Below are 15685 nucleotides of genomic sequence, written 5' to 3'. Positions count from 1 at the left end.
ACAAAAGGAAGTGTTTCTTCACACAACACATAGTCAACCTGTAGAACTCCGTCCAGAGGATGTTGTGAAGGCCAAGACTATAACAGAATTTAAAAAAGAACTAGATAAATTCATGGAGGATAGGTCCATCAATAGCTATTAACCAAGATGGGCAGGGATGATGTTTTTAGCCTCTGTTTACCAGAAGCTGGGAATGGGTGACAGAGGATGAATCACTTGATGATTACCTGTTCTTTTCATTCCGTCTGGAGCATCTGGCGTAGGCCACTGCCAGAAAACACGATACTCAGCTAGATGGACCTTTGATCTGACCTAGTATGGCTGTTCTTATAAAAAACATCTTTCTGTTCAATTTGCTTGTATGCTATACCCCTTTCCCTTACCTGTCATCTGTCTTTTCTGTTGAGATTATAAACTCTTTAGTGCTGTGATTTCTTTTCTGTGTTTGTACAGCACCTAGCACAATGGGGCCCCATTGTTGGTTGGTCTTGTGTCATTGCCATGATACTAATAAATAAATATGACTTATTTCATTGGAATTAGTTCAGTTATCTCTGGGTTTTAAGCATGTTTGCTGACAGGTAAATGTAGCTCTTGATATTCATTGCATACCATGCAAAAGTTATCTTCTTTCAAACACAAGACACCACAGAATAAGACAATGAATTGATCTGTTTTCTAATAGTGTAGGAAGAGGCCCAGTCACAGATTACTGTACCAAGTCAAGGCTGATGTGTTCTGAGTGGCCAATCAGTGTTTGGTTTTTTTTACACTACATTTCTTTTGCATTTCAATACAAACGTGTTCCTTCTGAACAACGTAAAACATCACTGAGAAAATCACAACTGTTTCTTCTTTAAACATTTATTGCCTGAGTTTTTAGCCAGGTTACAAAATGATAGACTACTGTAGCAAAAAGCCATGCCATTAGTTATAGGAAATAACCTCCTCCTAAAAACCTATGGTAATTCTATCAATGGAGGATATTTGGGGATGATTTCGGTGTATATTTATTCCTGTGGGTTACTGACTACAGCCGTAGTTGAATAAGAGAAGGGACTGAGGAGAGCAGCAATGGTGTAATGACGATGACCGGAATCATTAGCAGTAAAAACCACCTGGAAAAGAAAATACTTGTAAGCTTCAAGCACAGCACATATGCTCTAAAACTACCTCAGTGTTAGATTTAGTATTAAGTCTTCCCTAGAGTAGTATTTGGGTGATTTCTTTCAGTTACAGGTTTTATCTTTTATTAACTATGCAAACCTAATAAAGTAGATGCAAGATATTCCAACAGATTAAGCCTTGATAAATCTAAGTATCTGTTAGAGGGTTCAAGGCCTAATCCAAAGTTCATTGAAGTCAATGGAAAAAGTCTCACTGACTTCATTGGGCTTTGGATTAGGCCCTTACCCCTGTATCCTGTGTGGCGCTCTCAGAAGACGGTGGAAGCATACTCAGTATCTTGCAGGCACAGGCCTTAGTAATATAAAACAAGCTTGTGATTTAAAATGCAATCTGCAATGTATTGTAGATGTTCTCAGAATAGCTGAGTCAGTCTTTTAGGAAATGTAAAGAGAACTCGATGGCAAGCTGCAAATAAGGCTGTTTTTTCCTTTCCCTTATAATTTTATTCCTAGATGTTGTTTGCTGCAGTTTTCTCTGTCACATACTTTAGAAGTGAGCTGGGGAAAAATGCACTTTGAACTTTATAAACAAATGACGTGCAGGCAAAAAATATTGGATAATATGTCTGACTTTCTGTGGCTGCACATCAAATTGAAGAGATTTCAGTGATTTCCAGATTACTGAAACTGGAGTTGCTATTGAAACAAAGAAAATACCTCTGGTGTAAATAGAGACCTTTTCCAATTTGTTATGTTGATGCCATTCATTATGGGGCCCCAAAGTCTTGCATCCATCCCAGCAAAGATTTCCGTTTTGCATTTCCATATTACAGAACATTTTAAATCTTTAATGTTTTTGAATAATGCACCAGTTTGGGTAATATTCTGTATTGGGGTGAATGGGAACAGTTCCATTGACTTCAGTGGAGTTTTGCCCATTTACACTAGCAGAGAATTTGGCCCATTAACTTACAATGGAACTCTTTGTATGTATTGCAGCTTTTGTCCAGATGATGATGTATGATATGGTGAAACACTGCAATGCATAAAGCTACTCTTTGTGCATTACAGGAATATGTACTTTCTTTTTTGATAAGCAGATGCTCTGCTCAATATATTAGACATAAGGCATATTCAGGAATACTCACATCAGCATATTCATGGAATGGAGAAAGGCCAAGTCCCTTCCAGTAAGAGCTGGTGTCAAATTCAATCCTGTATACCCCTTCTACAAATTGTTCATCTGTTGTAAGCTCATGGATCTCCCCAAATTCTGTGGTTTTCCTGTGATGATAAATATCCACGTAAACACTTTATCTTGACAGTCAGGTGTATAACGGCAGTAGACAGTGTGGAATGTTAAATAGCACAGATGTGAAGCCATGTTCTTCAGACCCCAATGAATGGTTCTATTTATCTGAAATAATTCCCTATCTTCTGCGCAGCGTATACTTCCCAGCATCACAGAGCCTATTCTTGCTACCAGCTCAGCCATCTACATCACAAATCAAGCCCAGGCTGCAGAAAACTTTATCATTGCTGCTGCTACAGCATGCATTATGGCTAAGGCCTATTTTAATCTGGTGTTTAACTTGCATTGTGTGCCCTGGAACTGAAAATTAGCGGCCTAGAAAAAGGATTGTCATGATGACAGGAGACATGCTGGTTGCCATGATAAAAACTAGGGAAGGAGGAAGACTTTTTTTGAGGGAAAGATCTTTTGACTAATTGTTATAAGCATACGAGGCTAAACATTTTAACTGTGGCTACTGAAACATTTTTACATGACCCTGAAGGTATTTTCTTATGGTCGCATGATAATAAAATCTCTATTTGTTATTGAATTACAGTTTGTACAGGTTGAACTGAGGATCAGGGACCCATTATGCTAGCTGCTGTATAAATGAGTGATGAAGAGAATCCCTGGCCAAACAGCTCACCAGCTAGGTTTATGATAAAATACATTAGGTGGCTAAAACAGAAAAGTGGAAAAGAATAGGTAGTCGTGACGTGATCTAGCCAGTATAAGCAATTAGATCTTTTTGAACTAAAATGGTTGTTCAAATGGTAACATAGCTGGTTTCTAGCTCTTGCTCCTCTTCTCTGTTTTTATTGCCAAAATGTCTTTCTATTTTCCACAATTTTTTGGCTTTTCCTCTTGAAATATTTATGAATGAAATAACTTCACAATCTTGTATAATTGCCCGATGTTATTTGAAGAAAGAATTGGCCTGAAGTCTGAAAAGCTACTAGGACTCACCAGTTTTATTGCCACATGTGAGAATGGCTATCTAGGTAGATGACTGAGAGGTGGAAGAGAGGGATAGACAATGAAGGAGCCTAATGATGATCAGAGAAGAAATCAGTTGTATTGTTTCCACTTTCTTCTTCTTTCCACACCTCCCCTTCATTTTACTTGTGCGTTTTTGCACCAAAATGAATTGCAATGATGCAAAATAGTCTCAATGACAGAGGATTTACTGTACTGATTACAAAGTAAAGGGATTATATACCTTGAGGGAAAGTCTAGTTCCTTTGAAGTTGATGTAAAAACTCCATTGGGGGGACCACAATTTGGTTCACTGGGAATAAACTGTATCTAGAGTAAACTGACTCAAAAAAGGTTAATTTATTTCATTTATTAATTTTTTTTATAAATTGCACCTTGTTGGTTAAAATTCAGTGAAAAAAAAATTGAATAATTGGTTAATGCTCATTGGTATTTGCACTTGCAAAAGGAAGAGGATCAGTTTCTGAAGAAGTTTGTTGTAGGCAACTGAGTTTTGAGCATGCAAATTATTTAATCATGTTAGCCTACGTATTCTAGCCATGTTTCAGTTAAAGCTAACAATTAAGCATAAACCAAAATCTCTTATCAGAACAACCACTGAAAAGTTTGGGTCCAAATTGAATTTTGCAGTTAGACTGTATTGTTATACATAGAATCAATATGTCAGATGTGAACAACTCAGAACCTGAGAGAAGATGGAATACAGATTTAGACTTTGCAATGTGACACCATTTCTAGTTTAGGCCTGATCCAGCAGAAAGTGGATTTGGGACTAAAACATTGCAGGGGCATTGGATACAAAGATCATTAGCATAGTAGCAATAGAAAGAGGATACAGTACAAGAGGCTAATGCAGCTAATCAGAAGGAAAGAGAAGGCAAGGCAATAGTAGCTTTCTGAAGCATGTTATGAGTTTGGATACTATGGTTCAAGTGTGTGTTGCAGATACCAAAGAGTTAATGACACATGACAGTCATGAAATCAGAAGCAAAAATAATTTATTGCCAATAAATTGTCTATAATAGCCATAAAAATAGAAAATAGTGAACAAGCCAGCACTGACAAGTGAGAAACTAGATGAAATCATTGGTATTTCAAACTTCAGTGCCTTTTGCTATACTGGTTTGTTTGCTAGTGTCTTACTTAAATCGTTAAAATTGTGATTGTTACAATCTTTGGGAAAAGCAGCTGAGCATAGTGTTTACTTACAAATAGTGTAATTTTCTGAGGGTGGGATTTTCAAAAGCTCTCAACTTCAACTTCAGAATTAGACCAATGCTGAGTTCTTTTGAAAATCCCACCTTGAGTATACATCTAGTAGCATTTATACCATTCTAGAGCTTCAGGGAATTTTGCATCATGCAAGCTGCTCCCAGTCCTATAGCCACGTGTATGTTAGTAGTACCAGAAAAAAATCCTTAGGGACTTGATGATGTGCTCATAAGAGTCAATAGCAAAACTCCTAGTGGACTTCAATGATGCAGAAGTTTGCCCTAAATTAGGCCCTGCGACAGGAGAGTTGTAAATATCTGTGAGTGTAGATTGTGTTTAGAATGAGCCTCTCCATCCACTCTTGGCTCTCCATCTGATGAATAAGCAAAAACATAGCATGTGGGCCTTCTTCAGCCATGTTATAGAGGAGAGACCACTTTCAAATTAAGGGTTGAATTAAAAAAAAAAGTCTGTTGCACAGTGAAAAACAGCAATTGTTTGTCTAGGAGTATGGCACATGAGTTGCAATCACACCCCCAGAGTCCAACATTTATAACACAAATATAATCAAAGAGGAAGCCTGGTTACAACCTGGTTGTCCCTGGTCTGGTTACAAGCAAGGTTCCAATGTTCCTTGTAGTCTGGACCATAACCATATTTCATTACCAGACTAGAGCTAGACCAGTCTGTGCAACAAACCGGAACAATTTTGTAACTGGATTAGGCAGCTGCTGAGCTGTAACCATGTAGCTTCCCTGACATAGCAGCATTTATTATTATTAATCATTGTAGTGATATAGTTCCTCAAGGCCTCAGTCAACAGATTGTAAACAAAACCTCTGTGAGTGTGAAACTGATTTATACTGCTAAAATATATGGTAGGGGCTGTATTCGCAAAAGTATGTCTAGGTGAAAGACAGTCAAGTGCAGAGTTAAATAGTTACCTGACTCCCAGTCCCCTGAACAACTAGACCATACTTCTTCCTCAGAACAATTCTGCAAAGCCCAGTGGTTATAAAATGTGTCCCAAAATTTGTCAGCTGATCAAACAAGTAGTGTGTTTGAAAGTAGCATGGTGGTAGCCACGTATCCAGGGAAGAATTAACACCATGCCATTCAGGTCATGGAATAGAGAAAGGAATACAGTTTAGTGGACTTTCTACAAAAACACTAGACTATAATTCTTACTCCTACCCTCCCAGGCAAAATTTTCCAAAATTATGTGTCTAAAGTTACTCTCCTAAATTCATATTTAGATGCCTAAAAAACAGTTGATTTTCACCTACTGACTCATAAAAACTGCAGGATATATCCCCAAATGGCAATCAAGAACAATGTTACAGTCTAAACTGTTATATCACACAGTTAAGGGAATATAGTATTTATCTTCTTCCTCTGCAGACTGCATATAAAAACATTATGTATGCTTTAAAAAAACTACTCTCACATATTTTTAAAAGAATATAGTTTTCCTAATGATGGCAGAAAAGCATACTGTGGTTTTTACAGACTTAGCCCATCATCCTGCATAAGAAGCTTGGCAAAAATATTAAGTTTTATACAGGATTTCGCTCTTTAAATCCATTCTGAATGCTGCTTTTTCCTAGATTAGCTTTAGGAAATTTCTGCAGATCTGTTCAGCTATGTTGTATAGTACAAACGGTGCTTGTTTGTGAAATACCTAGAGACAGAAGCAAACAAAGGTCTTAGTGCTGCAGACAGAAGTAAATAGTGTCTCAAAAGCTTTAGCAAAAGATATTAAGGAAGGTCTATTGGCTAGGGTGCTCATTTGGGAGAGCTGGCTCCTTGTGTGCACTTGGGCTAGTCACTTAATCTCTCTGTGTCTCAGATCACTGTCTATAAAATTGGAATAATAGTACTTCCCAACCTCACAGGGGTGTTTTGAGGATAAATACATTAATGGTTGTGAGCTGCTCAGATACCACACTAATAGGTGCAATATAAGTGCCATAAATAGAAATACACAAACATACATTGTGGACCCCCTTCTGCTCTTGGTTACCCCAGTGTAATGTTGTCCAAGGAGTTTCTCCTGACTTACACTTGTGTAAGTGAAAGCACTAGGAAAGGGCATTTCTTGTGTGCATGTTTAGGGCTTTCTAACAAAGTTTAGAGCCTGGATTCCTCTTCTACAAATAAAGCTCTGGACCTACTATATATCAAGATGGCTACCCTGAATTACATAGAAGGTCGGGTGCACAGGTTGCTGGTTTTCTTAATAGGTACAACAGCACCTTTTGAAAACTTGGAGAAAAATTTAAAATATTCCCTCACTAAGGTAAAATGAACAACTTGAAGTAATTCTCCCTACTAGTGTATATTCTCACCATGGGCCTCATCCCACTGAACTCAGTGGGCTTCGGATCAGGCCCCATATGCTTTTTAACAAAGTAAGAGGGACAAGCTACAAAATAAATTGATCTTCCAGTCAGGATCCCCTTTATATCTCATTTTGTTCTTCAGGACATCTTGAAAGTTTCATAGCACAACATAACTTACCCAGTAGCAAAGTCCTGCCAGTTTCCATCTGTAGCCTTTTTAAACACTTTAACTGCTACATTGGCAGCTGGACTTCCTCTAACTGCATCCAGAACTTTCACCATAAGAGGGCACTTGGAATCAACAGACCCATGGGAAACCTTGAGAAAGTAGAAAAGCTTTTTGTAGTGCAGCAAATTATATAGGGCATGTTCAACATGCCTATGAGAAATCTTCTTCCAAAGAGCAGATGAGCCACACTTACCGTGCTTAATGACCACATGAGGGCATGTTCCAAGCAAAGTGGTATTTTAAACACAATATAGTTCACAAATAGATGTTTCTCATGGATACATTGTACTACTTCAGGGAAAGCTTGCATAATAAATACGTAGATATAGTTTAAGGTAATAGCTCTGGAAAACAACATGCTAATTAATGATGTATCTTTAAATGAGGTCAGAGAAAGGACAAGAAAATAATGAATGAGTATCTGTTCAGACCAATCACCACAGCCTCTGCTTTCGATAAACAGCATCATTGCCTTAGAACAGGCAACCTATGGCACGTATGCCAAAGGCGGCACACAAGCTGATTTTCAGTGGCACTCACGCTGCCCAGGTTCTGGCCACCGGTCCGAGGGGCTCTACATTTTAATTTAATTTTAAATGAAGCATCTTAAGCATTTAAAAAATACTTACTTTACATACAATAGTTTAGTTATATATTATAGACTGATAGAAAGAGACCTAAAAACGTTGAAATGTATTACTGGCACGTGAAACCGTAAATCAGAGTGAATAAATGAAGACTCGGCACACCACTTCTGAAAGGTTGCTGACCCCTGCCTTAGAAATATCCCTTAGGCTGGGAAGAAATTAGCTTCTCCAACTTTGCTACACTGTGTTTAATTCTTAGTAATGTTTCAGTAGCATCTCCCATCTGAGGATCTTGCAGTGTTTTATAAGGAGTAAACAATTAAGCCTCACGACAGTCTTGTGAGGAAGGTAAAATTATCCCCATTTTAGAGATATAGAAATTGAATCACAGAGAATCAAAGGGACTTGACTAATATCACTGTCAGAAGCAGGAATAGAGCCCAAATCTCTTAGATCCCAACCCCTTACTTTAACCACAAGACCTCACTGAAGCAAATGAACCCCAAGACCTTTGAAATAATAGATGGCTGAATCCCAAAATTGACTTTATTTTAAATATTACTGCACATTTTGAAGGAAGTGCATGAGAAAAATGGCAGTACCAGACCATTGTAGTATAGCAATGGCTCTAGGAATTGGTTTCAGGCTAGTAATGCATACAGTATAAAATACATGTGCGTGTGCCTGTATTCAGAGAGTTTATGCTATTTGCAATCACTTTAATTCCCCCTTCAGTGCCAAAATACTTACCAGTGGTGCAGCTTCAGAAAGAAATACCAGTCCAGCTAAGAAAACGAGAAGTACAGAATGAAAGGCCATTCTGTTTGCTGTTAGTGAGCCTCTGTGCCAGCAGCTAGAAGCTGATGGGATTTGGGATTTTATACCCAAGCCTACCACAAAACAGGCTGCTTATCTGATGCCCATATGACTTCAAACCTGCTGATTCTGATTATTTACTTAGTAAACAATCCAATCCTGCAGTCATTCCATACATGGAACTGCCACTGAAGTCAATGGGACTTTTGCATGTGGAAGGACTGCAGGATCATTGGAGCTAAGCGAATAAGTAACCCACACAAACATGAACCTTGCCTGGGGAGATTAGGCTGTTAGTATACCCTCTGTAAAATAATGCAAGTAATTTGTTTTTCTCTGGCTGTGTAACTGGTTATAGCAGGCCCTAGTTCCCTTGCTGACTTACTGGGAGAAATCTTCATATATTCAGTCTTATTCCTTGTCTACTCCCATGCAGGTTTCCTTTTACGTGTAATGTTTTTGAGGACCAGCTGTCCAATCAGAATGATATTGTCTTTCATGACACGATATAGGTGGAATATGATAAAATGCTGCACAATACATAAAAAAATACTATGGTGAAATCCTGGTCCCATTGAAGGCAATGGCCAAGTTCCCATTGACGTTAATGGGATCAGGATTTCACTCCTGGTTATTTAATGGCATATCTTTGTGAACTTAACTCACACAAGAAATGGCAAATGACAGTGCTAATAACAAATGATTTTTGTTTTTTCTGTGCACCTGTCACTATTTTCTTTTTATCTTGGCATGGCAGAGTGGTTTCTATCTTAACTGAAAACATGAGTAGTATAGTTCTTGCCTCATTTTCAAAATCTAAAAACTAGGTGTGACTTTTGAGGAGGAAGGACATTTAGCTTTTAGGAATTGAGCCTGAATCATTAGGGGGTTGGGAGTTTAGCCATTGACTTGAATTAGATCATGATCAAGCCTTTAGAGAGAAGTTTTAAAGGACAAAGTGATACAACTGGTCTAATTTTTCCACTCCCTTGTGTAGTCATTTACACATGTGCAAAGTTATTGTTGATTTAAAAAAAACATATTACGGAGACCTAGCAGGGTCCCTGGGTGCAAAATGCTGTGCAGACATTGAAGCAGACACAATTCTGACCCATAAAAATTGCTATGGCAGCATTCTACACCAACTTTGCACGTATAAAAATGACCACACAAGGTGTAAGGCAGTTGAGAATCAGGCTCAGTTTCCTTGCAGGGCGGTGGGAGTTAGTCACATCTTGTAAAAAAAATTCTGCTGTCAGACTGACATGGCAAATCTTTTCTTCACGTATGAGAATCCCTCTCCAGCAGTAGACTTTCTGCACATGGAGGAGAATCAGAGATCTGCCCTGTATATCTTCAAGCAGCATTTTGCCATTATCTCTTAAGACTCTCTGTAGGAATGTTAATGGATAAAACAGAAAATGATCCATTTTCAGCAAAACGTCACCATGGCCATAATATTGGCCACCTCTAGAAAGTATTTCTTTTAGCTTCACATGAAATTTCTCTGTGGTTGGACACTGAATTTAGAAGAAGCAGACTTTCTTGACTTCTTTGCGAGATTTCAGCTTCACAAGATTATCTATAGGAATAGCATATTTCAGCATCTAGTATTATGTACTTCATTTTCATTCAAAATAACATTGTCCTTTTGGCAGGGCGGTCAGTAGGGATGGGTACAGAGATATGGAAATATTCTGCCTCTCAGCCTAAATATCAAACCAATCTCTCCTTCTCTTTCCTTTCAATTTTTTGAAGATGATCTGAATTATATCTTCAGTTCTGTGAGTCCTAGGGCATCTCACATGAAATTTAAATAGAATGACCATATGCCACTGCAGGCATTGCCAGACAAGGGCTGTCCCTCCACTGAAGGTAAAAGGTATAGAAAGGATCAGGGAACAGAAAATAAGTGGCTAGGGGCCTGTTGGAATTGGAGCACTGGACAAAAGAGGTCTGTTTGGAGTCAGAAGACTTGATAGAAGTTAGATAAAGGTAGGGGGTTCTGGCTGGCTCAGCAAAAGACTAGGCTGGATACAGAAGAATGTGGTTATGGAAACATGGATAACCCTCAAATATGTCAACCCTTTAGGGCTTAGCTGGATGTCAAATTGTTTGAAGTTCACCAACTGCTAGTTAAAATTAATCCATATTTTTAATGAAAGCATGCTACCTACTTGGAAGCATTACAGTGTTCAGGTCAAGAACAAACATGTCCTGTTAATTCTCTTGTTTACATCAAAGCTGTTTTCCAGATGCTATACTATATGCCTCTCTCTCTCTCACACACACATACAGCCCACTCTTTCACTAGTAACCTCTTTGTTTTCTATTGTATTTACATCTATTTTGTATTTAATTAGGAAATCAAGTACTTTTACATGAATAATTGATTGGAATGACAATTACAATTACAGTATTTGAACATTTGACTTTGGCCGCCACAAAACTGTAGCCTTCTGCTGGTATGATTGATCATCTATTATCTGAGGGAAAATAGACATTAGAATTTGTCATGTAGTAATCTGAATAGCTTTCCACAATAAGTTTCCCAAAGAGTTCATGAATTTGTAGGCTTTGTACAAATTTTAATCATTTATCTATTCTGAAAGGCATGGATGGATTCTATTTTGTTACTATGGAATAACATCACAGTGAACTGTATTTGGGAGATAACCTAAGGTTCACTTTTAAGACTAGTATGCCTACACCTTTAAGGAAGGGTGAGGACAGTTTAGTTCCCTTGAAATCTAGAAGAATGAACATCAGCACTGAGTGTCAAGAGCTCTTGTGTTCTAAATACAGCTTTGACACTGACTTGCTATGTAGTCTTTGGCAAATCAGTGAGAACTTGATCTAATGTCAAGTGAAGTCAATGAGACTGTTTCCATTGACTTCAGTGAGTGTTGAATTGGCTTTTAATGTCTGTGCCACAGTTACTACATCTGTATAACTGGGGATATTACTTTCCTTCCTTTGAGGGGTGTCGAGGGTTAATATTTGCATAGTGCTTTAAATATGTAAACTGTTTAAATGTTAAATACTAATCGGCTATGGGACACTTAGCTCTGAGTTAATGCGCATAAATGTATTTACAATTTACAAGACATTTTTCTTAAGTTAATATTTTGATTGAGGGAGGAGGAGGGAAATACTTCTTGCTGTTTTCATGTAGTTAATAAATATATATTTATCTTGTGTATTAAGTGAGTTTGAAAAAGACAGAAGGTTAAAAGTGCTACCAGAAGGATTTAGAACTAATGAAAACATTTAAGTTGTATTCCCTTTAACAAGCATAAAGTCAAATTCAGATTATTTACTCATGTCTAAGTTTCTGGGATGGAACCCAAACCCTATAAAAGGAACATCCAAATAGTGAATTTTTGCTGTGATGCTTTTGTAATTTATGAATGCATTTGGTACCAATTCATCTGAGTAAGCTCTCACTTTGAAGAGTTTAAACTCTGAGGTCACTGGGCAAATGAGCATGATAGTTTCTGAGAGATACTATTTCGTTAGCTATCTGTGTAGTTCCTGCAATCCCACTGGAACAAAACTTCTGTTTTTACTTTAATACATATTCAAGCCAAGAGGCTAATCCATCAGCCTAGACAAATGATTGCCAAAAAACCAACAACCCCAAAATGAGTTTATACACAACTTTGAATCACACAGAGACGGAGATGAAATCTCTCTTAACCGCTCTTAACTTCTCTATATTACTGAGAATCGGCTTGTGCTGTCAAGAAGACAGTATTTTTAAAGGTCAACTTTTGTTAGCATGATAACTAGAGGGTTTGAGTTATGAAGTTATTTTGTGCTACTTGCTGTGGTAGTGGGTGATATAAAATCCTGTAACATGATGGAAAATTTTTTCTTCAGGAAAAAAACAGAACTCACAGATTTCACAGGGTGCAAGATAGAAACTTCAAAGAGACAGTGTGGGGCACTGCTTTATAAAAAGAACAAAATATCACAAACTGCAGAAAAACTAGTATATTTTCATTGAAATATGTTTGTTTGGTCTGATTTTGATCTAATTATATTATCTAATATAACCTTTACTTATACTGGTGGTGGTGTCACTGAATACCTATCCCTAGCCACTATTATCATTAACTCAAGTCTGTAGGGCCAGATTATGATCTTTTTAGGTTGTGCATATGTTTTTCTGTGAATCCTGTGTCAGCTATCACAGATGTGTACTTTGCTCAGTATCTTGCTGTTTAAGATTGTTAAATGCTTAGTCAAATGATCACAGGCACTTTATTCTGGTACCTAATACAAATAGACATGTGGAAATACTTTTTTCGTCTCTAGTATTCAGTTCTAGCATTGTACCATAATTTGCTTGGAAGTTTCTTCTACCTTTTATAAACATGCTGTTGAAAAACTGTAATTTTTAAATCAAGATTGCATTTTTTTTAAAAAAGATTATATGTTCTAGTTCAAAAGGAATTATTTGGGAAAAATTCTATGTCCTTGCTATACAAGAGGTCAGACTAGATGATCAGAATGGTCCCTTCTGGCCTTAGAATCTAGGAATCTATGAAATGATATTTACACCTCTCATTTGAGTGGGTTCAGTATGTTATGTGTTACTAGTTGGAGTCATCTCAGTGTGTCTTCTTGGCCTGAGAGTCCTGGCAATAAAAGAAATTTGAGAGTTACTAGTCTACAGACCCCCTGCTACTCTCCTAGACTTCTGTCTCAATGAATTGTTGTTGGGAGTAGCACTGGAGTCCTCAGTATTCTAGGTGACTTCCTTGTGTGCGTCAGTGACCGTTCTTGCATATGTTCTTGGGATAGTATGGCCTGTCATAATCATGGAATTACGGTACTTCAGGTATTTGGGGCTCAACTCATTCAGGTGAGCTTACACTGGATCTTATCTTCTGGGAGGGAATCAAGATTGGGTACATGAAGATAAGGCCTTACACTTGGGGAGATGATGACTTCCTGCAAGATGAGATAGGGCCCATCCTCACTCTTATCTAGGTGGGGGACCTGTTTGAATGGTCATCCTCCCTAAGAGGCTGCTGGATTGAGATGGTTTCCACGTGTCTGAGGTATCATCTTGCTCAGGAGCTGCACACCATGAGGATGTTTTAGTGGAGTATCATGTCAGCCATTTATAAATGAATATCAGTCATTTTGTAATGCTATGTATGTGTTTGCTCACTGCTCACTTTGAGCTGTGATTATACAATACAGACCTTTGTCTGTCTTGTTTCATTAATTGCCTCAGTGCTTCTGGCCACGGGTTTCTGGAATTCTATCTCACCTGTGCATTAGTAAGTACAGTGTCTCAGCTCCTATACAGCAAGATTTCATCAAGTACATTGTTTGAATTAACTGGTTTCCATTTTCTGTCACCCATTCCCAATCACTACAGTTACTGTCCCACAGCTTAGTAATTATGGGTAATGCATATGCACACGTGAAGAATGTGGTCATACATCTTTGTCTTTCTCTTTTTATTTGCCCCAATGCCAGGTTCCGGCCAAGGAATTTTAAGAAATGCTGTGCAACGCATTCTGTCTCATATACACCGCTTCCAATAGGTACAAGGGCCTGACCTGACTTCAGTGGATTTTGGATCAGGCCCCGAATTCATTAACTGAATTCACTGGGTCCACATAGATAAGTGTATTTGTGCATGCACATAAATGTGAGCTTGATCAAAACCTTGCTCATGCATGCAAAGCAAAGGGGGCTGCATATGGTTGAATGTATCCTGATTTAGAATTCAATAAAATCTTCAGGATTTTTCTCTTTCTGTTTTTGGGGTCTGCCCAGTGTTCAGTATGGTATAGAAACAGACCACTGCTATAGACTACAGACCATGCAGAGACACTGCACGTAGCAGGAGATAACAGTAGCTGCAAAGTATATGGTTGAGCAGCCATAATTCTTAGTCTAGAGCAGCTGAACCAAAAGCCTCCACTGAAATGCCATCAGGCTTTGCCAAAACAGAGGTGGTGAAAGCCAGGGGCTTACTCAGTAATTGACTCCAGAGAACCTCAGCAGTGAAACATTTCAGCAGCAACATCCCAAACTCTTTCCGTACAAGTAGAAAATGCAGGGGCCAAGGCCCCTGCTTAGGACACCTAGGCTTTGCAACTCGCATTGTTTCCTGCAAATGAGGGAAAGCAAGCTAGTTTTGTGCTAACTGGGACAAATATCATTTATTGACAAACCCTGAGCAAAACAAACAGAGCTAGCGGGTGTTTAACTGGCCATTGTGGTTTAGGGTAGTGTTGTGACTATGAAAATGAGGCCAATTGTATTTTTTTGCACATACAGACCCATCCTCCCACTAACATGTATTCTGTGAAAAGTGCTGCTCCCCTAGAGCTGGGCACAAAACTACAATCACAAATTGCCACTTTAATTGGCTGAGCAAGACCTATATTTTAATAAACTTTCTGTGCTTATAAACCCATTACTGGCATCTCAACTTGGCGGAAGACTGGATTCTAGTGCCTGGATTATAGGAGTGGAGATTTCCTGAATATTTCAGTGTGATGTTTTCTAGGTGGAAAAAATTCATCTGAAGCCATCTTTAGATTAGCTGGTTGATTTGGGGAGTTTATCACAGGAAAAAATATATACCTTGCTCTAAATGCATAATTCAGCTCAGCCCTGTCCATAGAATTGTCTGCTTCCATAATAGTTCCACATGATATAGACATAAAAACACTTGCATTTACAAGGTACTTACTGCTGCTAGTGTTGTGAGTTTCCCTGCTTTTAGTTTTTCAGGAAGAATATATCATATCTTTGTGTGTTTGTACGGCACCTAGCATAGTAGGGCCCCATTCCTGATTGGGCCAGCTGAGTAGTATTGCAAAATAAATCTTGGCGCTCTCTTGCCATGTGGGCATGCATTCTCAGATCCAGCACTGAAGCAACAGACCTACTTGAACTTTGTTTTTTTTAAGACAGCTGCAAACAGTACAGCCCCCCTACCTCCCTGGCCCTCTCTTAGATCATGCAGAACAGAGAACCCCATCTGGTATGAGCTGGGCAAATAATTGACCTACAGCAGCATCCAGTCAGTTCTCTGTTATGCATGCAGA

The 15685-nt window shown here is 38.4% G+C and overlaps 1 protein-coding gene across 1 annotated transcript; it reads right to left on the bottom strand.

Annotated features, from left to right (window-relative positions):
* Positions 1-846: 846 nt before the first annotated feature.
* On the bottom strand, positions 847-8655 carry LOC116827621 (transthyretin). Its single transcript, XM_032785291.2, has 4 exons — positions 8538-8655; positions 7150-7289; positions 2276-2411; positions 847-1118 (listed from the first exon to the last, which is right to left on the bottom strand). The coding sequence occupies exons 1-4, from the start codon at positions 8604-8606 to the stop codon at positions 1011-1013; spliced, it is 453 nt and encodes a 150-aa protein (XP_032641182.1). The 5' UTR covers positions 8607-8655; the 3' UTR covers positions 847-1010.
* Between the last annotated feature and the right edge of the window lie 7030 nt (positions 8656-15685).

This window comes from Chelonoidis abingdonii, chromosome 2 (genome assembly GCF_003597395.2).
Source record: "Chelonoidis abingdonii isolate Lonesome George chromosome 2, CheloAbing_2.0, whole genome shotgun sequence".
Classification (NCBI taxonomy): domain Eukaryota; kingdom Metazoa; phylum Chordata; order Testudines; family Testudinidae; genus Chelonoidis; species Chelonoidis abingdonii.
Note: the sequence above shows the minus strand (reverse complement) of the source record. Positions and strands in the feature narration are given on the sequence as shown.

Bases quoted from the DNA above. Each gene is read 5' to 3' on its own strand.
- LOC116827621 (XM_032785291.2), bottom strand. From the start codon at position 8,606: ATGGCCTTTCATTCTGTACTTCTCGTTTTCTTAGCTGGACTGGTATTT. The intron at 7,290-8,537 runs GTAAGTATTTTG...TACTTTCTCAAG, and splicing joins TTTCTGAAGCTGCACCACTG to GTTTCCCATGGGTCTGTTGA. The intron at 2,412-7,149 runs GTAAGTTATGTT...TTATCATCACAG, and splicing joins TGGCAGGACTTTGCTACTGG to GAAAACCACAGAATTTGGGG.